Source organism: Artemia franciscana, chromosome 2 (genome assembly GCF_032884065.1).
Source record: "Artemia franciscana chromosome 2, ASM3288406v1, whole genome shotgun sequence".
NCBI lineage: Eukaryota > Metazoa > Arthropoda > Branchiopoda > Anostraca > Artemiidae > Artemia > Artemia franciscana.
Window position 1 is genome coordinate 22,500,036 of NC_088864.1, and position 26,986 is coordinate 22,527,021.

The window sequence follows — 26,986 nt, forward strand, 5'->3', positions numbered from 1 at the left end:
TTAGTGTTTGAGCGAAGATTTCAAATTGTGGCTAGCACATGAAAAATACTGAAGCATACTTTGTTTGTTATGTTCTTTCAATTTTTCATGTGGTTAGTGCCACAAATCAGTTGATTTTAATATCTTTTGATGGTTTTCGACACGATTATCTTCAGAAGACCAAGCTGCCTAATATTGAAGGCATTGCTGACAATGGAGTTAAAGCACCTTACATTGTTAGCACCTTTACAACAAAGACTCTGGTGAATCATTTCACGTCTGTAACAGGGGTTTCTGCTGAAACTCATGGAATTATGAACAATGTTTTCTATGATAAAACTTTGAAAAGGGACCTCAGTGCAAAGGATGCTTTATTTTGGCAATGGGGAATTGGAACTATAACACCAATTTGGGTAGGTAAAATAAGAGAATTCATTTTACAAAAGGTACTTTACACTTAGGGGAAGCCATTCCTAGTAGTCTTGGTTGAATAATTTTGTTTTCTAAATACAATAGTAGGCTATGCAACAAGTAGTAGCCTACCATTTGTATCCCTGTCTAACATTCTTTCCAAATATAATGTCTGCTACTATGACAATTTGTATAAGCCTAATCTTGGTGCAAACTTTTTTGGTAACAGGAAGTATTTGCTGCTCTAGAAAAGTGAATATGCTAATGAAAGTAGTACCAATAAAGGCCTATCCCTTTTTATGCTATTTCTAGTTGTCAGATTTGTGACAGAGCACTGCCCCCTCCAATCTAATGGTCTAAGATATAGCCCGAAATAGTAGACTATAATTATTTATCTATATATAGAGTAAAGTTCTAGACATGCTACTCTTTGCTATCTTGGAAAGGGGTTATGTTAGAAAAATGGAACTTCCTGTCATGTATCCACAACAAAAAAAAAAACCTCGTGAAGGTGTTTTTGAGCTTCTGTGTTAACCCTCTTCTGATTTCTTAGTCTCAGAAATTAGCCTGTACAGTTTTCATTGCCTGTTTCTCTGGTTTTTGTTTTGAAAATGCAATTCATGTTATTTGAGTAGAATTTTAAACCTTGTACATTTGTTTTTTTTTCTAAAGTTAGCAAATGTAAGGTATTTGAAACCTTGTAAAATTACATATAATTTATACCCAAAAGATTTGGAATTCTTTAATTGCCAGATAAAGGTTTAATGGTTTTGGCAGGTCAAAAAAACCACTCACAAAGATGAGTTAAAATCAGATGTTTGTACAAAAATTGCTATCACAAGCCCCAAGTAATACTAAAAACAATGATATTTTAGTGTCAAACAATAACAACTGAACAAACAAAAAATTCAACTAAAATGAAAAGATTGGCAAAAATGCCAAAATTTAAATTATCAAATGAAAATCTATACATTAATCAATATTTAAACTGAGATGAGTCATAATATGTTGAAAAAGATAAAAACAGGTAAAATTCAATAAAACAAAAATAGATAAACATAAATATAAAAAAAATGCATGAATATGAAAATATATTAAAAGAGATATAAAAAAAAGAAGAGAGAAAACTAGCTAATAAATAAAAAACATTGGCAGCATCTGTACCAAACAGTAAAAAAGGAAAACTAACTGGATTGGATGCTTTTTTTTTTTTTGAATATAGAGTACAATTGTTTTACCATATCTGATGGTACAGCCTGTACAACCAGTTATATATACAAATGGGGTAAGAACTAAGGAAAGAAATTGGTACTATCATTGATTTAGAAGGGTTTACCCTCATGTCCAAGCATGAGCTATCTTGTGCAATGTCCTTGAGGGTGCTCAAAGGGTCACTCAATAAATTTCTATAGGGAATTTCAACAATTTTGTAGTCATCAACATATTTCCTCCTGTCTACAAACTCCTTAGCCATGCTGTTAATCATGACTGAGAAAAGGACATTTTTGTCTTTTTATTATATTTTTTTTCTGGTTTAAATTGTTTGCATTTTTGCTCATAAAATTTGAACTTGATTTTCTTAGAATTTCTACAAAATATCTGAAGAAGGGAATCTGTTGTCTTCTAAAAATATCGATTTTTTGGATCTAGTATTTTGTTGACCATATGAAACCCCATTCTTGCTTGTCCTCTCTTTTATTTCTTGTGATGGCAAGCTGGTGTTGTTTACAAAATTTTCTAAGGATTGCTAATTGTTAAGTACATTAAATTTCACTACTTTTAATCAGTACCTAAGGAAAAGGCTTATATGACCTGGAAAAAATTGATTTATGATTGTTGGCATGTTTTTAACCACTTTCCATAACCCAATTCCTGGGCCAAAAATAAAGAGTTATGTGTATAAAAATAGGTATTTTATTTAGATAGAGCATAAAAAAAGGCATTTAGTAGCAGGCTCATCTTGTCCTCAGTTATGGATTCTTATGCATATATTTACTTATTTTTGTGTTGTTTTTTTTTCATCTTTTGATGTATTGTTTATTTTTGTTAACAGGTAGTTGTATTCTAAACCTGTAAAAAATATAAGGTCTGTGTCATTGCAATAGAATTGAATTAGATAAAAATACTATTTATTAATGTAAATGATAATGGAATGAAATATGATAATCTAATCAATAGAAAGGTGCTGCATATTAGGTAAGAATTTTATTGTTTTAGGTTTTTTTTAGTGGTTTCATTTTTTCATTGTTTAGTTATGTCCTAAGACTGTTTCTGTGACCATAAAGGGTCTATTAGAATATATCACTACAAATGTGATACTTTGATACTTTGAAAGATCAAGTAATGTGATACTTTGAAAGATCATAAAATAAGGAATCTAATACACTACGTATATTATACTAGCTGTTGGGGTGGCGCTTTGCGCCACCCCAACACCTAATTGGTGGGGGCGCTTCGCGCCCCCCAAAGTCCCCCCGCGCGCTTAAGTCGTTACGCGCCATATTAGTTACGCGCCATTGTAGTTGTGTCCCTGTGTCCCATTTGTGAATATATATATATATATAAATAAATATATATATATATATATAAATATATATATATATATATAAATATATATATATATATAAATATATATATATATATATATATATATATATATATATATATATATATATATATATATATATATATATATATATATATATATATTATATATATATATTATATATATATATATATATATATATATATATATATATATATATATATATATATATATATATATATATATATATATAATCAATAGATTGATTTAAAAAGGAAAATAAGAGGCTTAATACCAGTCAGGATCTAAAATAAGAGCACTTAGTCACGATGTCCTTCTAAATAACAAAATTCATTAAGATCTGATCACCCACTCGTAAGTTATAAATGCCTCATTTTTTCTAATTTTTCCTCTTCCTTTAGCCCCCCCAGATGGTCGAATCTGGAAAAACGACTTTATCAAGTCAAATTGTGCACCTCCCTGACACGCCTACCAATTTTCATCGTCCTAGCACGTCCAGAAGCACCAAACTCGCCAAATCACCCATTGTCTGTGCATATAAATAGATTGTCAGGTTTACCAACTCTTGAACATGCAGCATATAATTGTCCATGGAAAAAACAATCTGTATTCAGATCTATACCTCATTATTCTAATGCCCTTGAGCTTTGTTGATGGTGATTGCTAACTGAACATTCTCTATGTCCCCATCGTCATTTATATATCCCCCTGTGCCCCCTGGCATCCCCGTTGTAGTTGTGTCCCTGTGTCTCGGTCGTCATTTATATTCCCTGTGTCCCGGTTGTCATTTGTGTCCTGGTGTCCCAGTCTGTAATTTCTCTTTGAGTGTCCCGGTCGCCATTTATATTCCCGGTGTCCCGGTTGTCCATGGGAAAAACAATCCGAATTCAGATCTATACCTCATTATTCTAATGATTGCCCTTGAGCTTTGTTGATGGTGATTGCTAATCGAACATTCCCTGTGTCCCGGTCGTCATTTATATATCCCCTCTGTGCCCCCCAGTGTCCCTGTTGTAGTTGTGTCCCTGTGTCCTGGTCGTCATTTATATTCTCTGTGTCCCAGTCGTTATTTGTGTCCCGGTGTCCCAGTCTGTAATTTCTCTTTGAGTGTCCCGGTCGTCATTTATATTCCCTGTGTCCTGGTCGTCATTTGTGTCCCAGTATCCCGGTTTGTAATTTTGTCAGTCGACAAACATGACGTGAGATGGCAAACAACTTCATGACAGCATAATGCTCAATCCTTATAATGACGTTAGTCGACAAACATGCATGACGTCAGTCAACACACAACACACAAACAACTTATTTTTATATATATAGATTAGTTGTTGGGGTGGCGCTTCGCGCCACCCCAACACCTAGTTGGTGGGGCGCTTCGCGCCCCCCCAAGCCCCCCCGCGCGCGTAAGTCGTTACGCGCCATATTAGTTACGCGCCATTGTAGCAGTGTCCCTGTGTCCCACCTGTGAATAGAGATAGATATAAATATATATTTTTAACTACGTAAAACATGCGAATATACAACATTCTTCGCTGTCCCATTGTTCTGTGCATATAAATAGCATTTATATTCCCTGTGTCCCGGTCGTCATTTGTGTCCTGGTGTCCCAGTTTGTATTTCCTCTTTGAGTGTCCTGGTCGTCATTTATATTCCCTGTGTCCCGGTCGTCATTTGTGTCCCGGTGTCCCGGTCTGTAATTTCTATTCAAACAATCCCTGTGTCTCAGTCGTCAAATATATATCCCACCTGTGCCCCCGGCGTCCCCGTTGTAGTTGTGTCCCTGCGTCCCGGTCGTCATTTATATTCCCGGTCGTGATTTGTGTCCGGGTGTCCCAGTCTGTAATTTTTCTTTGAGGTTCCTGGTCGTCATTTATATTCCCTCTGTGTCGGTCGTCATTTGTGTCCCGGTCTGTAATTTATCTTTGAGTGTTTTTTCTTTTTAGTTTTTTTTAGTTTTTTACATTTTTTCAGTTTTTTTTCTTCTTTATTTTTCAGCGTCACTATGAAGTACATATCGCCGAACCTTCAGTCATTTTACAATTAAACATTTTTCCGTGAACGCATGTCTTAAATACCATTAATGACGTCACCGTCAAAGCAAAAATGACGACAACTAATTTCATGACGTCAGTCAACACAGAAACATGACGTCACCTGATCCACAGACAGACAGACAACTTATTTTTATATATATAGATTAGCATGTTTCCTTCTGTGAAGCTGCTAATATCCATTTTTACCTGCTACTTTTCAAAAACAAAGACTTTAATAAACAAAAGAGTAAAACCATTTGATTAGTCATTCAACACTTGTTTGATGTATTAATTTAAACAAGTGAATGTTTACCTAAAAGTAAATGTCAATAATTCTGTGGTGGCACAGTGGATTTGACCTTAGCTTGGTAATACGGGACCCAGATACCGAATCACGCTGCAGGAATGCACTGCAGGGCCGACGCAGGGACCATAGTAGTCAAGATGCGTCGTTATTTCTTAAACAAATAAATAATAAGTAAATGTCAATAGCTTACCAGAAGTCCGTACTCCTAAAACTTGCATTTCATTTTTTTATTATTAGTATTGTTTGGCATTAATTTTGTTAACAATAATGCATGTTCATTTCCAGTCTGAAGGAAACGTGTAATAACAAAAGAATGCACTCTTTCTAGAAATAAGGATTTTTTCCATGAGAGTTGCCCCCCCCCCCTTTCTTAAATGGGACCAGATAAAGCCCTAGGTTATACAAAATAATTATACATAAAATAGGTTATACTGAAGAAAACACTAATAGAAATTTCTTGCTTCATGAAATACAGAAAATACAGATTATCCCTTTGAATTTTATCTATGTTTTTCAATTGTTTTCTTTCTTTATGTTTTCATATTCAAATTGTTTGTATTCTGAGTTTCACAAATAACTAAGTAGGCTATTCCAAAGTTCGGGGGGGGGGGGGAAGATTCACTAGGAAAAGAGAAGTAGTACAAGGGTTATGCAGGCATTGTAGGCAAAACGCAAGAAAGTTTGTGCTCTCCTTTCCTTAAGGGTGACTATATTTGCTCTCCAAAGAGAGAAATGTAAGGCACTTTACCCTCATTGAATTTATTTATTTATTTAAGAATTAACGACGCTTCTTGACTACTAAGGTCCTTGACAGGGACTAAGGCCCTGCGTCGGCCCTGCAGTGCATTCCTGCAGCGTGAGTCGATCTCTGGGTCCCGTATTACCAAGCTAAGGTCGAATCCACTGCGCCACCACAGGACTACCCTCATTGAAGATGATTCTTAGGCACCTTTTTTGAACTGCCTTTATTCTGGCCAACAATTCATTGGAGATGCTAATTTTTACTAAAATGTTCTAAGGTACTAAGGCGACAATCTTTTCGAAATTTTGATATATTTTTCCTGGTCAGCTCTATTATATCTGTTTTTTTTTGGTCTGTGTTTATGGGCTCTTAAATGCGAATTTGGCCAATCTGGGCTCGTTATAGCCATTTTCAGTATATCTAATCCTACCTCAGAAACACCATATTTTATATACAAAACTGTGCATCTCTCAGTACTACATGAGATTTAGCCAAGCAAGTCAAGTTGCTGGATGAAGAATTATTTATTATTATTTTTTTTAATCTCTTGTTGAATTCTGTTTAAAAATAGCTTGTTTTAAAGATGGGATGGACATGTCTGGCTTTGAAATTTTTATTGACAAATGGGATTTTGTCAATAACCTTGCAGTTGTTGAAAATTGCTATAGAAATTGAATGAGAGCTCATATGAGCATCCACAATGACATTGCCCAAGATGCCTAGAACTTGAACATGAGAGGAAACCCTGTAAATTCATGATAATGCCAATTTATTTTCTTAAATCTCTGCTCCATTTTGTCAATCCTGTCAATCCTGAAATATTTTTGTCTTTTTTTAAATTAGTTGATGTTAGAATTTCTTCTAATTTTAAGTTGTGTATCCATGTTAAAAGCATCATTCGCTAACCTAATATATCTTTCTCCTTTCCTGAGCTTCTAAATAAATTTGGAATCACCTTTCCAATTCAATAAGGATTTGTCTACTCTCATCTTGGACATGCTTGTCCAGTTTGGCATCCTGGCATTTCCTGGAAAATTCAGATATTAGTTGAATGTATCTAAAAAAAAGCCTTGCAAATAAATTTAAATTATGGTCAAGTCTCATGGTCTCTCTGCCTTGTCTCTCATTCGTTGTATTACCTCCAGATATGAAAAATCTTTGTGCCCAGCATTACAGAAAAAAAAAACAAAGCATTATGCTATTTTCCCTCCCTTTATCAATTGGCACAGGTGCTGCCCATATTTCGTTTAAGCTTTACCTTTTTTGTCTTTTTAATATGCTATGACTAATCTCATTTTAAATAATTTTCGTTCTAATTTTTTAAATATTTGGCATTCTTTTGCATGTCTTTCAGTTTCTGTTTGCTTTTTGTGCTTTTTTGTTTCTACTGCTCTCTATTATTGACCCCAAAATTTGAATTAGTCCCTTTGCGGCTTGATATTGAAATATTTTTGATCTTGTAAGCAGTTTCAAACAGTTGCAATTAAAGCTGGCATAAATTTTTGTTTTGATGGCACTTGGTATTCACCAACTGACATATAGCAATCGCAATTTCTGTCCATTGGTCTGTCTGTCTGTCGGTCCCAGTTTTGCTAGTTCGAGCATTTCCAGATAAGCTAGGACGATGAAAGTTGGCAGGCGTATCAGGGACCAGACCAAATTAAATCAGAAATAGTCTCTTCCCCGATTCGACCATCTGGGGGGGGGGAGTGAGTGAACGAGATAGTTGAGAAGAATTTTATTTACCTATAAAACAAATAATTTTCTTCTTCAGTGTGGCCTGCTGGTCTAGGAATATGATTCTCGCTTAGGATGCGAGAGGTCTCATGTTTGAATCCCGGACCACCCAAATTTTTACATGAAGAAGATCCGAAACTAGATACGTGATCAATATAGCGATCGTTGAAAGTTGGCAGATGTATCAGGGACCGAACTAGATTAAATTATAAATAGTCGCTTCCTCGATTCGACCATCTGGGGAGGAGTGGAAGGAAGGTTAACTCGGAAAAATTAGAAAAAATGAGGCATTTTTAACTTAAAAATGAGTTATCGGATCTTAATGAAATTGGATATTTAGAAAGACCTCGTGTCTCAGAGCTCTTCTTTTAAATCCCGACCGGATTCGGTGACATTGGGGGGAGTTGGAGTGGGAAACTGGAAATCTTGGAAAATGCTTAGAGTGGAGAGACCAGTTTGAAACTTGGTGGGACAAACGTTATAATATCGAACAAGAAGAGACTGCAGGAACACTATATTTGCAAGTTTATCTTTGTAATAATTGTCAATAAACAAAGAACAGCAAAATTGATAACTCTAGTACCGAGTCTAATTTTAGGTTTCGACCTCGTCACAAGTGCCATATGAGCTCTTGGCTCTTCCAACCTCGGCAAAAGTGCCATCTGAGCTCTTGGCTCTTTTTTTAAGACAAATAAGATTTAAATTGCAGTTAGGCTAAATTTAAAGGATAATTTAGGGCAAGCCGTTGCAAGAATCAGGTGGATTCAGATATGATGAGCAAGACACAAGTTGTTAAAGTAATTTGATATATAGAGACCTGTAAAAAAAGATCCTTTTCTAATTAGGATATTGTATAGTGTCCAGGATTTGGGTAATTCTCTAATGGCTTGCCGCACTATATATATTTTTTGGTATGTTTAGTATTATGCCCTTAGAAAATGAAATAAAAGCTTTTGAAGTGATATGTTGGATTTATTCAGCCTATTTTTTTTTAACTAAGGATTTTGTTTATATTTTTTTTTGTGTTGGTATTTTTTCTCCCCTGTTCTTTCCCGGCCATGGAGCCTTATGGGGGAGATTGTCTTAAGTAATTTTTTGTTTATGAATTTTATTGTTTAATAAAGAACTCAGAACTCAGATTTAAATTATGAAATTTGCAGAGTGCAAATGAAGCTATTCCTGGCAAGTACAGTGGGAGTTCAATGTGGCCAGGGTCAACTTTTGTAGATAGGCCAACATATGACATCCCTTTTAATTTGTCAATCCCATGGAAAGATAGAATTGACACTGCTTTGAAATGGATAGTGAATGAGGAAAAGCCAGCAGCATTTGTTAGTCTGTATTTTGAAGAGCCTGACATGACAGCACATCTTTATGGGCCTGATTCTAAGGAAGTTGTAGACATGCTGCACACAGTTGACAATACTACTGGTACAGTTAAAGTTACATATCATTTTTTTAAATGAGCTGAATTTTTTTTAATTTATGCAGTTTTTTCTTTGCGTAGTATTGAATAAAATCAACTTTGTTTTCAAATGAAATTAAAGACGGATGTTAAAATTCAGAGCAAAGAAAAACTCTTTTATATGAGGAGGCAAGTTGCCCTTTCAACACCTGCTCTTTATGCTACAGTTTGCCCTGTTCTTTTCTCAAAGCAAAATTGGAATAGAATAAAACTAGCCTGTTAGTAAGAGAAACGAATTTAAGTACCAATTATCTTTCAAAACAACTGATGTGAAAATATTATTGTATCCTAAATGTGAATGATTAAGCTCTTCCATTCTTGAACGTCTTGGGTAAAAGAAAACTTTTCGTTAAAGTGCTCTTCAATTTGAGGGATTCGTTCTAAAGTATTTAAATAAAAAAAAATGAAGCTCAGGTTTAAAGACTAAGAAGTTGTGGAGACAAAAGCCGCCACATGCACTGGTTAATTTTGGTTTCTTTGAGACTTAATGTTACCCTTTCCTTTTATCTGAAAACAACTTTTATATATGTAAATATTCGATTTGTGTTAATATCATAATCAGAGCTATTCTATTTTTATGAGAGGCTGCTGCCCCCTTAGCTGCTCTATTCTCCATAATTAAGTTTAACTTTCATGTAGCAATGCTTCAACAAAAGAACGACTCACTTTATCAGAATGCTTAAGTTTACCAAAGCTAAGATATTCTGTAAAGAACTATTTTTTTTTACAGTAAACTGAAGTAGTCCCCCCTCATACCCATATTTCACCCTTTGTTGAAAAATATTCCTCCAAACGAACGCAAACTAGGGATTTAACCCTGCTCTCATTTTTATCAAGCTCACTTCTCATAGTAAGCCGTCCTGGCCGAGTGGGTTGGTGCGCCGGATTCGGGATCCCTTGTCTGAGAGGACGCGGGTTCGAATCCCAGTGTACCCAATTCTTCAGTTTGGGACGGGGGTCAGTGGCATGACTCTGTAAGCTTAGCCAGAGTCGACCCAGCTCTAAATGGGTACCTGGAGAACTCTGGGGAAGGTAAACAGGAAGGGTGTGTGAAAGCACAGGATGGCTGGCCCCCAACCCCCCATTGTACTTCCTGGCTGAAGGGCCAAGAAACGGAGATCAGCACCGCCGGTACGGACTGTAAAGTCTAATGCCGTATCCTTTACCTTTACCTTCTCATAGTAAGTTTGAAAGTCTTGGCCTAAAATCAAATTATGAGAGTATTTCAAGATCCAATAATGAATGTCGCATATTTAAAACCAGTACAAAAATCAGATTCTTTTCTCTGAAAAAAATCAAAATCAAAGTGAATCCAAACCATATTCTTTTTAATAGACTATACATATATTCAGAACTTTTTTTAGAATTCTAGTTTTATTGACAAGTGTTGTGTTTGATTCAATGGCCTCACAATTGTAAGGCCCCCCCCCCCCCCTGTTCGAAGTCCTACTGTTACGTTTACGTTTAGTTTTTGCATAACGGTGCTTTGAGACTGATAATAGTTCCTGAAAAAGTATACTTGCCAAAATATTTCTTTAAGGTTTGTTCTCGGAAATGTCAAAATTATTTTTAGGGTTATAATTTTCACATTTTTCAAGGGAAGTTCTTTCTATAAAATATATATGCCCACCGTCCTTATGTGCAGGCAAGCTTATGAAAATAATTCTTCAATTGGGACGGACTGTCATCCCCACAGAAGCCATATTATGGGCTTGGTCCAAGATTATTCTTCCAAATGGAGAGTGGTTAGTAAGAAAAATCCCATTCTCTTTTCTTTTATAATTATTTAAAGACTGATAACGGTAATCTTTTCTGCATGGGAAGTCTCTTTTTTCTGTTTTTCCTTAAGTGTTACCAGGCACTGGAACATTATAGAGAGCTGTTTAATTGCTTATTTTAAAGGAAATTGCTATAGGCTATCTTGTGAATTTTGAAATTCAGAAAAAATAATATCTAACACATACACATGCACACATAAAAACACACAAATCTTTGATACCAAGTTCATCAAGCACTTTTTTCTTTTTTTTTAGAAGGAAACGGTATCTAATCAGGTCGAATACCTTATGCAATTCAACTACTATATGATTAAAGCATATTCCCTGTAAAGCTGATACTTTTGAGAATCTCATAAAAAAAAAACCCACCAGGTACATTGATTTTAGAGGTAATGGGGAGGTTTCTATGTCAAGAATCGTCCATCAGTGCGAGAATCCCAGCGTTTAGCCATCCAGTGAGAAATTACTCGTACACTTTTCCAAAAATTAAGGTTTTCGCTTTAGAACAGATATTTGTAACATCATTTTTAGCTCCTTTTTGGGACTTAGTCCGCCTTTCCTTAGGGCTAGATATTTACCAGTCTGAGCATTAGTATTATACACGAGTATATTACCATGGAACTTGGACGATTCCTGTGAAACACATTGATCAGATTTACCAATATGTCTAAAGGTTTTAAGCTACTTCAGAGCAAAGCTTGATATTTTATGCCATATCCAAGCCCAGCGGGATTGTACGCCATGTGATCAGTTAATATTTATCTGAGCTCATCGTATCCATATCAAAGAACATTGGCAACTTATAAGAGGAGAAACTTGCGCTGGCGTCTGAAAAAGGCTACCCACAACTTCTAGCGTTTGGCGTTTCTTGGCATATTTCAAGCTTCGTACGTTTGTTTGTTTTTTTTTCTTGACATTAAAGCAAGTTTCCACTCATGTAAGCTACTCTTACTCTTTGGTTGGCCAGTAAGACTGTCCTAAAATTGAAAAAAAAAAACACACACACACAAAAGAGTAGATTTGACACACAAAAAAAAATCAAATCTATCAAATAATATTCATTCATATATTCTTCTTTTAGGTTATATTTTACAAAGACTTACCGAAATGAATTTAATCGATGACTTCAATGTTATTATTACCAGTGATCATGGTTTTACATCAGTGAATTCAGAAAAAATGATCAACATATCAGCAATAGTTAGTACAGATTCCTGCACTTTCCATGGCGACACTCCTGTAATGCATGTACTTCCAAAAGAAGGTAAGCCTACATGAATATCGCATATCGTTTTTAATTTAGTGCTTTCTAAAATTATTTTTCTCTTACTAGAACTAGAATTAGACTTTTTTTTTAATAGATTGGGTATAACTGGTAGAAAGACCCTTGTCAAAAATACTAATTATATTCGAAGATACAGGGAATTAATTCAGCGGTGGCAAAGAAGCCCTCAAATGAACTGACCTAGTTTTATAACTTTTTGTCTAGCTCTCTACACCTTTGTTAGAATTTATCCTAGTGCTGCAGTAGTAGCTTAGTTTAGTTAAAATTCATGCATTTACCTATAAATGGCAGTATCACATTCAGAAAAATTTCGTAAAAACTCAAATCTTGTCGACTAAGAACATTTTTAAGCGTCAGATATCAGGGATCTTCTTATGATACTGGTTTGGTCATGTGAAAATATTGCTTTTCTAACTCCGTCCAGAAAGCTGCAAAATATAAATGGAAGCATGGCTCTGGCCGAGAGGGTAGAATTTCCCTATAAAGCTGTCCATCCAAAATAAAGCTTAAATTATTTCTCCTGATAGAGGAATCTAAAATTAGTCTTCCCAGATTCTGGGCTGATAAGTTCTTCTTTCTCTCCTTTCTCCTTTCTGATAACCTCTCTCTCCTTTATAGAGAAAAATATCCAAGCGTATTTCTATTGTAGAGCTTCAACCTTTATCGAAGATGCAATGCCTTTGGGTGTAACTTGCTTTATTTTCCAACGGCACTGATTAAATTTTTGCTTTCTCCAAATTTTATTTCAATTTGTTAATCTTAAAAGTATGTGGCTTCGTTTTTCGGCTCTTACGATCCTCTATCTTCAATACATAATGAGAAATACTTAACTTAAACAAAGGAATACATTAAATTTTGTTTTTGGAAAGCTTTTTAATAAATCTTTTCTAGAAAGACTTTTTTTTAACGATCAGAAAGGCATGGAACTTAAAAAGAGAAGAAATTAGCTGGCAAAAATGGGGCTAAACAAGTTGTTTTTAGTTTGCATGATGCTGCATCATCTGTCTTTTTTTTTCTTATAAACAAATTAGATTGTAGAACAACGACTTTGAAACATTTAGAATGTATTTCTCTTTCGCAGGATTGGAAGAATATGTGTATAACAGGTTTAAAAAGGCATCCGCAAGTCAGAATTTCACTGTTTATCTGAACACTGAATTACCAAAGGAGTGGGGGTATTCAAACCCGGACAGAACACTACCTATCGTCCTTGTCGCTGATGAAGGTTATGTATTTGATGATTTTGACAAAACAATGGATTGGATGGAATCGGCTTATAATAGAACTAGTAAGAGGGTTTTAACCATTTTAAAATAAAATGAGTCGATTCATTAATTCTTGACTTGCTTCAGACTCAGCCTCAGATGTACGTGGGCTTTTGGTGACTGTCATGTGAAGTCTAAAATCATAAGTGTAGACCTGCTTGGTAACGCTTCCTTGTCCAGGTCCTAATTTCTGTTTGATCAATCACACTGTGTATTTTCATTAATCTTATAATGAATCGATGTCTTTGATCAATTCAAAAATTCAGCTCAATAATTAATGATTCAGGATAATTTCACTGGCAAGGTCAAAACACGTGATAATTCTTTGTGCTGAACCTTTTGGATTATGGCAATTTTTTAAGTACGGGGGAGAGCCAGAATACTACTAATAAATTGTTCATCATGTGATGAATACTAATTGCGTGGCACGGGGTGGTAGTCCTAGTCCCCCTATCCAAAAAGCTCTGAGCTTGGTTTTTCAAAGTCAAAATGAATCTCGTAGATTTTTCACAATTAGAAGAGTAAAGTGAGAGTAAAAGAGCAAAAACTCTGACATTTTATTTGGCTGGATTGTTTCAAATCAAAAGAAAATATATTGTTAGTTGTGCTACCAAAGAATATTTTGATGTTTCTTGTTTGATAAGGAACCGATCTGCAAATTTGGTCTAAAATTAGCTGAATAATCAAAATGGAATAACTCAACCGTGGACTCTAGTTGTCACAAAACATTTTTAGGTAAAGGATACTTAAAAAAGAAGTTACGCATAAGACAGTTAATTATTAAATATATACGAAACATCAGAGAAATTTGAAAATAAGATTTGTTAAATTTACCACGTAATCTACCACCAATTAACTAAAACCATTTTCACTTAATGCACATGATATTACCCTACCAACAATTTTCAAATCTGTATCATTATAAATTCAAAAAAAGAACAATTTCTACTAAATCTAATTCCGCAATTCAAGATGTCCTTTTCCAAAATGTCTGCGTGATTTTACAATTTCCACCAATCAATCTCCTTTTTTTCTTGGTATCCACAAAACTTCGCCAGTATGAACAGCAAACTATGTAATCTTTTATTCCACCTGGGTATGCCTAAATCATAGTTTTGTTTAAGATAACGTCAAATATGTCAATTCGGTACGTTTAAAATAAAAGCTTAGGATTTGTTTTAACAGCAAAGTCTACCCCCCCCCCCCCCCACCAATATTCTCTTAGCTTAGCAGCGAAAATGCCCCAAATAGTTGAAAAGTATATCAAAGAATACTGTGATGATGACGTACTTATATTATATTTGCGTAAAAAGAGCTTTGCTTTGACCTATTTCAAGATCTACAAAGTATTTGCTGTTACCACTAAAATAGTTTAATAAATGAACCCTTGAAGACACATAACCTCTAATTTGACCACTGAGAGGGTAAGATGTTCTTTTCGTTTGACGTCCCTTAGGGATACTACTGTGATGTTATTCGATAGTAATTTTCAATTGGAAAACGTATGATCTTAACTAAGGCAAGATTCGGTAACAATATTTTTTTTTTTTTGAATTTTCAAGGATTATTATCTATGGCATTTAATTCTCTTATTGTCATATTTCTAATTTTTAATTTAATATTCTGACTATGGTTTTGATAACTAAAAAATAAATTTTCAAAAACTCAAGTATCTATTTTTTGCTCTTTTTAGCTAATTCTTCTAAAATTTTCTCGGTGATTCAGGCAAGAGAGGGGGGGTTATTCTTCACTATAGTACCTGTTCGTTTTCAGCTTGACATCTTATACGAGATCATTCCTGCTTCCTTTAAGTTTAAATACTGCTCTTTACTTTTACTTGAAACACTTGGTTTCTAATTTAATTTTATTCGCTTTAAGTTGACACTTTTCTTCCGTATCAATAGCCGTGATGGTTTAGTATCATACTTTTATCAAACTTATAATAAATAATCCTAAATGATAGATCTAACGAGATGGATGTAGTAGTACCAGCAGTGATGGTGATAGCTGTAGTAGAGGACCTAGAAACGTTCTCCAAAACTAACAGTTTGTTGTGTAGGTTGGATGCTTTCTTCAATGTCAAATATGGTCAAAAGTTATGTACAATTTAATTTCAATAGTTCAACTGATCTATTACAACAATTTTTTATTTTAAAAAAATATTTAATCATTTTTTATTATTTTCTGATTAGTCAAAAAACTTGATTTTCACTAACCTGTCTATAAATATGTGGAAAAACACGGTCCTAGTTTTGGCTTTTTATGGCACTTGGTATTTACCAAGTGACATATAACGATCGCAAATTCTGTCGGTCTGTCTGTCCCTGTTTTGCTAGGTAAGGCATTTCCAGATAAGCTAGGACGATGAAATTTGGCAGACGCATCAGGGCCCAGGCTAGCTTGAATTAGAAAAAGTCGATCATCTGGGGGGGGGGAGTGAGGGGACGATTAATACGAAAAAATTAGGAAAAATGAGGTATTTTTAACTTACGATTGGGTGATCGGATCTTAATGAAACTTGACATTTAGAAGGATATCGTGTCTCAGAACTCTTATTTTAAATGTCGACTGGATCTGGTGGCATTGGGGGGAGCTGGAGGGGGAAACCTAAAATCTTGGAAAATACTTCGAGTGGAGGGATCGGGATGAAACTTGGTGGACAAATAAGAACAATTCCTAGACACGTGATTGACATAACCGGAATAGATCCGCTCTCTTTGGGATAATTGGGGGGGGAGGCCTAATTCTGAAAAAGTAGAAAAGATTAGATATTTTTAACTTACGAAGGAGTGATCGGATCTTAATGAAATTTCATATTTAGAAGGGCCTCGTAACTCAGATGTCTTGTTTTAAGTCCCGACCGGACCCAGTGTCATATGGGGGAGTTGAGGGGGACCGGAAATCTTGGAAAACGCTTATACTGGAGAGATCAAGATGAAACTTGGTGGTTAGAATAAGCACAAGTTCAAGATACGTGACTGACATAACTGGGCTGGATTCGCTCTCTTTGGGGGGGGGGGTAATTCAAAAAAAAGAGAAATGAGGTATTTGTAACTTACGAACAAGTGATCAGATCTTAATGAAATTTGATATTTAGGAGGATCTTGTGCTTCTGGACTCTTATTTTAAATCCCGACCAGATCTGGTGACATTGGGGGGAGTTGGAGGGGAAACAGAAATTTTGGAAAACGCTTAGAGTGGAGAGAACGGGATGAAACATGATGGGAAGAATAAGCACAAGTTTTAGATACGTGATTTACATAATTGGAACGGATCCGCTCTCTTTGGGGGAGTTGGGGGGGATTTCCAGCGCCTTTGTGAGTTTGGTGCTTCTGGAAGTGCTAGGGCGACAAAAATTGGTAGGCGTGTCAGGAACTTGCACAAATTGACTTGATAACAGTCGTTTCCCCTATTCGACCACCTGGGGGGCTTGAGAGAGCAAAAATTAAAAAAAATGAGTTTTTTTTAACTTACAAATGGGTGATCGGATTTTAATGAAATTCGATATTAAGAAGGACCTTGTGTCAGAGAGCTCTGATTTTAAATTCTGACTGTATCTGGTGATATTGGGGGAGTTGGAGGGGGAAACATGAAATCTTGGAAAACGCTTAGAGTGGAGAGATCGCGATGAAACTTGGTGGAAAGAATAAGCACAAGTCTTAGATACGTGATTGATATAACCGGACTAAATCCGCTCTCTTTGGGAGATTTGGGGGGGGGGGTAGTTCGGGAAAAGTAGAAAAACTGAGGTATTTTTAACTTAAGAACGGGTGACCGATTCTTAATTAAATTTGATATTTAGAAGGAACTCATGTCTCAGAGCCCTTATTTTAAATCCCGACAAGATCTGGTGACAATGGGGGGAGGAGCTGGAGGGGGAAACTGGAAATCTTGGAAAACGCTTAGAGTGGAGAGATCGGGATGAAACTTGGTGGGTAGAATAAGTAAATTGCGTAGATGTGTGACTGACGTATTTGGACTGAAGCCGCTCTCTTTTAGGGAGTTGGGGGGGGGGGGCTCCAGTGCTTTGGCGATTTCGGCGCTTCTGGACGTGCTAGGACGATGAAAATTGGTAGGTGTGTCAGGGACCTGCAAAAATTGACTTTATAAATTCGTTTTCCCCGATTCGACGATCTGGGGGGCTGAAGGGAGAGAAAAAACTTGAAAAATAAGGTATTTTTAACTTACGAGTGAGTGATCGGATCTCAATTAATCTTGATATTTCGAAGGACCTCTTGTCTCAGAGCTCTTATTTTAAATCCTGACCGGTATTAAGCCTCTGATTTTCCTTTTAAATCAATCTATTGATTCAGAATTTTGTTAGAGCTCATACCATATGAGCTCTTGGCTCTTCCGACCTCGTCACAAGTGCCAGATGAGCTCTTAGCTCTTGTTTAATATCTATGTTAAATATCAAATTTAAAGTGAACTTGTTTGACTATAAAAATGTGTAATTCTGTTTTGTTTTTGTTTTTTTCATCTAATTATTATTATCTGCAGAAAGTCCTAAAACTACATATGGCAATCATGGATATGACCCTCGCCTCTCAAGCATGCATCCGTTTTTTGTTGCTCAAGGACCCCAATTCAAATCTAACTTCATCGGTAAACCGTTCCATATTGTTGACATGTATGAAATGATGTGCCGCCTTCTTGGTATATCTGAAGTTCCCTTTAATGAAGGAAAATTGGAAAGAGTTGAAGAGTACTTGTTAATCTCACACAGTATCCCGTGGTATGAAGATTCGATTTTGATAGGTAAGTTTATGCTCTTTGATATCTCTAACTATGTAATTGGCAAGTTTCCGTAACTCTTAGCCCACCACTGCCCATCATCTCTGAAAACGATCACGTTAAGTTATACACTGGGTATTAGACGCCTGAAGAGAAACGAGTATTCCTTATTATAGCGACTATATACAGTGACTAGATTGTGTCAAAAGGTGACGAGTTTCGTACATAGCTTGGATGAGTCTAATATGCTTTGTCTCACCGAACCATGGTCGAATAGGAGCTTTGAACTAGGAATCTGTTCATCTGGGAGGGGGGGGGGCTATGAGGATAAAAGTTTATATTTGGGCAAAGGCAGCAAACTAATTTTTTTTTTTTTTTTTGTCTCTACAACAGACCTTTGTGCTATTGTTTTTTTTCTTCTTTTATATGTCCGGCAGGCCCTTTGGCTAGTTCTATTATAGCTTAGTAGGTAGACTTGGACTACTTATCTCTCTCTCTCTCTCTCTCTCTCTCTCTCTCTCTCTCTCCTTCTCTCTTTCTCCTTTTCTCTTTTCTGTATTTTATGGGTCTAGGAGCTGCTCTTTGATAATATTGCTCCTTAAAGACTTATTTCTGAGGATGAAGACTAAAAGTAAAAATTGCTCTTTGACACCGATGCTTTGAATCTTTATGATTGAAGCTCAAATATCAAATTATAGTGTCTAATCCGGCTAACTAATTGAAGTTATCCTTAGGGCCGAAAAAGAAGAGCGAGCGGACACTAAATCCTTCATAGGTATAAATTTTCTAGGAACCTTCTGTCCAAGTACGACCGAGTTGCATGTCTTTATATTGACAACATGTCTTGGTGATAAGGGAAAATTCTGATGAATCTTTGGAAAGCGAATCTATCCATTCCTGTGTGAAGATTAGCCAAGGTTTTTTTTTTTTGTTGCTTGATGATTATTTTTTCATTTCAGGCTTTGGTGTTCTCGTTGCCCTGGCTTTTATTGCCTCTGTTTTCTTGCTTCTTTGGATATCTTGTTCTGTGAAACGGTCAAAAGTGACAATCCGTGTCAAGTCTCCATCCCCCAGGTTGGTTTAAATAATTGTTTTGTACGTAGTCTCATGCAAACTTGGTTAACAATCTTTGCCTGATTTAAACGTGTTTTCACTCTTTAATCAGGAATTTCGAATCTCTCATAACAATGGATCTATCGGTAGATGATATAGGGATTGAGATTAATGGTTTTTTTTTTTCTGATAAATAGCTTGTACATAAGGAACATTAATTTTTTAGTGGATAAAAGGGAAAAACGTATGAACAAACAGTAGGTTAAATGTGAGAAGTCAGACCATGGTCATTTTCAGGAATAAAAATATAAAACTAAACAGCCATAACTACTTCTTGGATTATCACGTGATTTAAATTGGATAGTACTGAGCAAAAAATGTAAGAGATCAAAGCAGATAAAAATAGGCTAATATCAGTGTATTATCAAACTGACATAAAGGGGGGGGGGTAAGAAATGATAACAAGGAAAAATTCTCTTCTGCACAACCACCCGAAGACTCCTACTTAGCTGCTGCATACAATTCAAAATAATAAAAAAAAAACGCTCTGCTGGACCAAAATCTTGTCTTCCTGTGTACAATATTCAGCTGTTGTGTGGAACTCGGAATAACACAGAAAAACTTGCTAATAATTGGATATTTTGAACTTCCTGGATCAAGGCTACAATCGGATAATTGCGTAATTGCAAGCAATTCCGTGTTCGTCAGTTCAATTGCAATTAAATCGTGATCAATTTACCCGGATGAAAATAATCATAATGAAATCTGAATTCTTTGTTTCTTGTAGTCACTTCGCTAATCATACCAGACGAAAGCAATTAAGCTTAGAATTTTGTAGCTGATGTAGGTCACGCTTTGGTGTACTTGTGCCCTCTATTAACCATAAGAATAAGTACATGCTCTATCATTTTACGGAGTTCCCAGGGATATTGTAGAAATCTGGTTATAAGGATATAAAAGCCCATCAACCCAGGCCTGGATTAGGAAAATGAGTTCTTTCAAAGTCAGTCTTATGTTTTCGTTGTCTGCTACCCGGGGGGGGGACCGGGATGAAACTTGGTGTGAAAAATAAACACAAGTCCTAGATACATGATTGACATAACAGGAACGGATCCGCTCTCTTTGGGGTAGTTGGGGGGGGGGGGGCTAATTCCAAAAAATAAAAAAATGAGGTATTTTTAACTTACGAAAGGTTGATCAGATCTCAATGAAATTTGATATTTAGAAGGATATCGTGTCTCAAAGCTCTTATATTAAATCCCGACCGGATCTGGTGACATTGGGGGGAGTTTGTGGGGGGACCTAAAATCATGGAAAACGCTTTGAGTGGAGGGGTCGGGATGAAACTTGGTGGGAAAAATAAGCAGAAGTCTTAGATACGTGATTGATATAATTGGAACAGATGCGATCTATTGGGGGGGGGATGATTCTGAAAAATTGGAAAAAATGACGTATTTTTAACTTACGAAGGAGTGATCGGATCTTCATGAAACCTCATATTTAGAAGGACCTCATATTTAGAAGGACCTCGTAACTCAGCTCTTTTATTTTAAATCTCAACCGGATTCAGCGTCATTGGGGGGGGGGGGGAATCTTAGAAAATACTTAAAGCGGAGAGATCAGGATGAAACTGGATGGGAAGAATAAAAGCAAGTCTTAAGATACGTGACTGACATAACCGGACCGGATCCGCTCTCTTTGGTGGAGTTGGGGGGGGGGGGGTTAATTCGGAAAAATGAGGTATTTGTAGCTTACGAACGGGTAACCAGATCTTAACGAAATTCTATATTTAGAAGGATCTTGTGCTTTAAAGCTCTTATTTTAAATTCTTACGAATTAGGTGATTGGATCTTAATGAAACTTGATATATAGAAGGATCTTATGTCTCAGATGCTCCATTTTCGACTCGAATTGGATCCGGGGATGGGAGGAGGGAAACAGAAATCTTGGAAAACGCTTATAGTGGAGAGATCGGGATGAAACTTGATGGGAAGAATAAGCACAAATTCTAGATACGTGATTGACATAATTGGAACGGATCTGTTCTCTTTGGAGGAGCTGGGGGGTGTTAATTTGGAACAATTAGAAAAATTGAGGTATTTTCAACTAAGAACGGGTGACCGGATCTTAATGAAATTTGATATTTAGAAGGAATTCATGTCTCACAGCTCTTATTTTAAATCCCGACCGGCTTTAAGCCTCTGATTTTCCTTTTAAATCAATCTATTGGTTCTTAGAATTTTGTTAGAGCTCATACCATATGAGCTCTTGGCTCTTAGCTCTTCTTGCCTCGTCACAAGTGCCATATGAGCTCTTAGCTCTTGTTAATAATAGTCTCGTACCTGATATTTTTTGTACCGGCATTGTTACTCCTGTATTAAAAAATGGGAAAACCCCGGCAGATTGCTTGTCACCGTCCTATAACTGTTTCCCCCGTTCTTTGTAAACTGATGGAAATGCTCGTTACTGATGATATTTCAAGTAAATTTCGTACTCCTGATAACCATAGGTTTTAAAAAAGGTATCGGTTGTGAGCATGTTCATTATATTTTAGCTAATATGCTTATAGAAGCTGATGCGTATTTTCCTAGCAAGTCATGATATCCGCAGGGTATTTGTCTCCAGAATACACGGTCGGCTATTACTTGCAGCGCATAAACGTGGCGTGTACCAGTCAATTATTTTATCTTTTCGTAATATGTATAATAAACTTTCTATCCGACTTAAAGTGCCTTCTAGAAGTGGACAAATTATTCTGCGTAGCTCAGTATCAGGGAGGAAAGGGATCCAACAGGGTGCTATTTCGTCACCACTGTTGTATAATAATAGTGTCCTTGAGAGCCAGAAACCAGTAAAAACGAGTTTTCTTTTCCGGGGAATGGATCTTTCAATGTTAAATTATGCAGATGATATTTTAAATACGAGCCGTTGCCTTTCTAGAATTAAAGCAAATTTCGATATACTTAGCACAGCGTATAAACAGATTGGTCTCTCATTTAATACTAACAAAAGTGAAGTTGTTGCGTTTTGCTGAAAAGGAACAAATTCATGGGACCGCGTTGTCAAGTTTGATGTTGATGGTTTTGTTTTATCCAATTCTATTGTTTATTTAGGAATGTCTGTTGGGTCGAGTATGGTTTTTACACGTTCCCTACAGATAAATTATTTTGGAGAAAAGCTTATGGTGTTCCATCACCGACAAAAAAAATATAGCCGACAGATTCGAGCCAGACTATACAGTGCTTTGGTTATACCTAATTTTCTAGCTATGTCTCCATATTGGAACATCTTTTCCGAAAGTGACAAAATACAGCTGCGCTCAGATTACTATAAATGTGCAAAATTTTCTGCTCAATTTAAGACCGTGGACAAGGAATGCGTCAGTGTCGCGTCAATTCGATGTTGCAGATCCCATTGCAGCTCTCATTAGGCGTCAGACGGAATTTTTGAAGTCAATTGAGTCCAGTAGCATTGCCATCGTGATTCGTCCTTAAGTGTCTTTTTGTATTTTTGTAGTACCTAAAAATTTAACGACGCAGCGATAAAAATGAGTTTTTTTTCAAATTTAAAGAACTTACTATTTATTAAAAAATGCAAAACATAATCGCAAAACTGCCGATAATTAATGATATCTTAGCGATAACTGAGAGAGAAAAAAAACTCAGATAAGATGGTATTATTTAACCGGTAGCCAGTAACACGTATATTCCCTCACTGATGAGAGGTATGAAAACAAGTCTTTACGTAGACTAGTTTCGTCTGACGATATGGTCAGTCAAGTCACAAAACTGCAAAACTCGTTTCACATTGACGACAACCACAAATTGTATGAGGTATTGGACTATTGTGAGTTACTCTTGCTGCGTGACAACTTTATTCTATTCTATTTTCTTGTGATTATTCGGGTGCCAAATTGACATTTTTGTTAGCCCTTTTCCCTAGACAGAAACTATTATAATACCAAAATTGAAGACATCCAAAAATAAGGCTGTTTAAAAATAACTGCTTTTGCCGATTTTTGACGCATTACTAGACATTTGATTTTATAAACCCCACTTTTTGCTTTCGAAAATAGGTTTGATTAAACTATTCACTGTGAAATGGCCTTTTGAGCTTAGTCGCCTATTGCTGCCAAGTAACCATTACACAGCCATCACCTAATCGATTTCTTTGCTTGATCATGATACTCTATTCTACTGAAAAAAAAGCAACCTGTAGTATTAATTAGGATACTCAAACATGCGTCAAATAACCCATGTAACAAACTGTAAGTAAAGAGCAGCTTGTGCCAATAGTAACGAAACTAAAGAATTAATTTATACAACAATGAATACTTCAAATGAATTGGCTTTTATATTTATTCCAAATACGTAAATCTAATGAAGTTTAAGATTACCCATTAAAAGTCAAGAGCCTGAGAAATTTGCCTAATTTTCAAAAATTGGTGGAAATACCCCCAACAAGGATACGGATCATGATGAAAATTACATCAGCATATTCATGCTATCAGAGAATTTTAGTACAGACATTTCAAATCCCTATCTACGAAAATAGAAAATGATATATTTCGTTCGAAAAGCATTTTTTTTTTTAGTTGTGATCATATCGGGACCTAGAATATGGGGAAAAGCCTTAGAAAAACGGAAATTAAATGTTTTAGTGTTCTTTTGAAGTAGCAAAATAGATTTAAAATGGATGAAATATTACATTCATATCCTCTTCTGAACGAGGGAAAGAGGAAGCATACCCCCTGCAGAAAGACCATCAAAGAGCTTCCCTTGAAAACCGCAAAAAGTATGACCCTAAAATTCGTTTTGGGTATTTGAAAGCTACCTTCAGCAATATTTTAAGATGAACAACTTCTAGGGGTGGTCGGAGTATCGCTGTACAAACATTGATCTTTGTCTTGAAAATGGGGATTGAGGAAGGGGGTTCTTAGCCTCTCTTATATTAAGCGAATCCTGGATCAAATAAACTCGTAACGAAAAACTGTAAATTAAAAGCGATCCTCTTCAGTCTAGACGAAAATACTGAAGTGAAGTTTTGATTGGATTGTATGCATCAACAGAATCATTTATGCTTATTCCAAATTAGCAAATTTATTAAATCTTTTTCTCATCAAAGGCTACTAGCATGTAAATATTTGCATAATTTTCGAAGAAAGGGTTAAAACTGGGCCTTAAAACTTAAAACTCACATGTAAGTAAAATGAGCCGAATCAAAATGAAACATTTTATCAAAGTGGCCAAATCCCCAGCCATAGCACCCCTAGCCACGGCACCTGGGGCAATTGCCCCAGGTGTCTCAACCTTTTCTGAACGGCTCTGAGTATACAGTATGATTGTTGAGGGAATGAAAGTTTCCTTCTTATTCCGAGAATGAAAGTTTATTTAGGAACTACTTAGGAATTCTCTTACATAGAACAATAAAAGTTTTAGTTCAAATATTTTGAAAGGCAGTTCGTAAGTAAAGAACTTGCAACTGGCGACTAGCTAAATTTGTTACACTCAAAAGTGGTTTCAGTAAAGCGCTTGTAAAGCTAAAACTAAGAGCAGTGGATTGAAGAGATGGTAGATTCCCCTTATAAACTCTGTTAGTTTAGGTTTTAATGTCACTTTACTTTCCTTGAAAAAATGTTTTCTTTATTTAAGTGCAAAAAAGAACTAATAGTATTTTTGGATGCTTTTTGAGGGATTTCTTTTGATACGACTATTAATGCCATAAATGATTTTAGTCAATCTAATAAGATCAGCGGTATCTATTTTGAAAAAATTCAAGCCACATTATCCAGAAACCTAAATAATACTCTGAGTACAAGAAGACATCCAGTTTTTTCTGGGGGAGGGGGGTAGAAAAACCTTTAAAAAGTGCATCAAATATCTGTTTATATTCTTTTTATACTTTTTAAGGGCTATATAAAAATGTATGGAGGGATTCAAACCTGAGACCCTTTCCTGAATACGGCCTTGCCTGTGCAGAACAGAACTATTGTTAAACGTGTATCCAGCCTAATACTTTCCTTCTTAAGCTCCAACTGCACAGCCTCGACAGGTTGTACTTTGTTTTCCAGTGAAAATAAACTGTTAATTATCGTGTCTAGTTTCTGCATTCTCTTTAAGAATCGTAAGCACCTGAAAAAACTTCTAAGCTAAGTCCTTTATTGAAAACGAATCCAGAGAAGCTTCTTATAATGGCCCGGTTGAGGTCTAAACATTTCTAACAAAAACTCTATAAAGTGCATTCTCGTCGTTGCCTAGCAGCTTTCCTCTTATGGCCCATAGCTGAAAACTATATAAATAAATATACATATGAACTTTTTTTTAACCACAAAAGATACCGATGTCTTCTTCACGAAAGGATTAAGTCCTGCACACCTAACCGTATTTAAAGGCAGGACTATTGCCGCAGCTGGCAGAATAATAATAATCCCATCACGAAATGTTCACCAAGAATAAGGATCAAGTGCAACGCTAGCATTAAAAGTTTCATGAATCAATTAAAATCTATTTCACAAGAGCAAGCGGTATGCATCCCTAAGTGCTACTCCAACAAAGGCTGAATCATAATTAATTCTGCAATTACCTCCAAAATCTTAAATCACACTCTCACATAGTTGAAATATTTAATATGCAAAATATAAATCCAGTCGAATTTATCCATCACCATAGTTAAAATGTCCTTTCAATGTAAATCTCTTGATAAATAAATATCAAATTTAAAAAATTGGTTTCCTGTACAAAAAGTTAAATTTACTTTTCAACTGATATTTATATTACACCATTGAGTTCCAGATAGCAGCTGATCCTCACTTACATGGACAGAAACTCACCATAAAGTTTATATCATATTTTTCTTAAAATTACTTGGATTTGTCTCATTTCATTTGTTTTTTAGGAGAAAGGTGCCAGATGACACAAAGGAAAGATGGGAAACTGAAGGTCTCCTGTATTTTAACAAGTTTGAAGAAGTGTGAACTAGTCGAATGAAATGGCATGTAGTAATTTCTTAGTCGTCATGACGTATGTTAAAATTAAGCTACGGAATTTTAGTTATATATTTTGTTTTATTTTATACACTATTTAATCTAAATAAATACACTTAAAGAAGAATTTTTGTGATTTTAATTTTCTTGAAAAAAAAAGAATGAAGAAATAAGAAGAGATATTAGGTAATTTGAAACTGTAAGGAATTGTGCAATGGAGTGTCATTTCCTAAGTTGTTGAAAAATGGCAGTCGTAAGTAAGTTTTCAATACCATACTCTTTCCTCGTACATTTAATGTTTCTGAATACATGGGGACCCTGTAGGAGAAGTAAGTCGTTAGTATGCTAGTTGATTACTGACAAGTTGATTTTGAGATTCCATTGTTGAGTTACTTCCAAAGGTGTTACGTGAAAACTTCGTAATTTTTATGCTACCGTTGAGTCTTTTTACTATTCTTAGTTATCACTGAGAACCTTTGAGAAAAAAAAACGAATTCTGCAGTATTTTTGGGTTATTTTCAACTTAAATCAGAAAGAAGAAGGGCATATAATCTGATCATCACGACCCACGCCTTAAAATGGTACATTCTTGTTTCGTTTTTTTAATTTATGTTACACTTTTGAATAATGACTAAGACATTTTCTGAGT

General features: G+C 35.6%; 1 protein-coding gene across 1 annotated transcript; it reads left to right on the top strand.

The window, feature by feature from the left end:
* LOC136038878 (bis(5'-adenosyl)-triphosphatase ENPP4-like) lies at positions 1–26,464 on the top strand. The gene is made up of 7 exons (XM_065722344.1): positions 1–392; positions 8,936–9,206; positions 12,100–12,282; positions 13,385–13,591; positions 18,069–18,326; positions 19,262–19,376; positions 26,250–26,464. The coding sequence occupies exons 1-7, from the start codon at positions 39–41 to the stop codon at positions 26,326–26,328; spliced, it is 1,467 nt and encodes a 488-aa protein (XP_065578416.1). The 5' UTR covers positions 1–38; the 3' UTR covers positions 26,329–26,464.
* Positions 26,465–26,986: the final 522 nt, after the last annotated feature.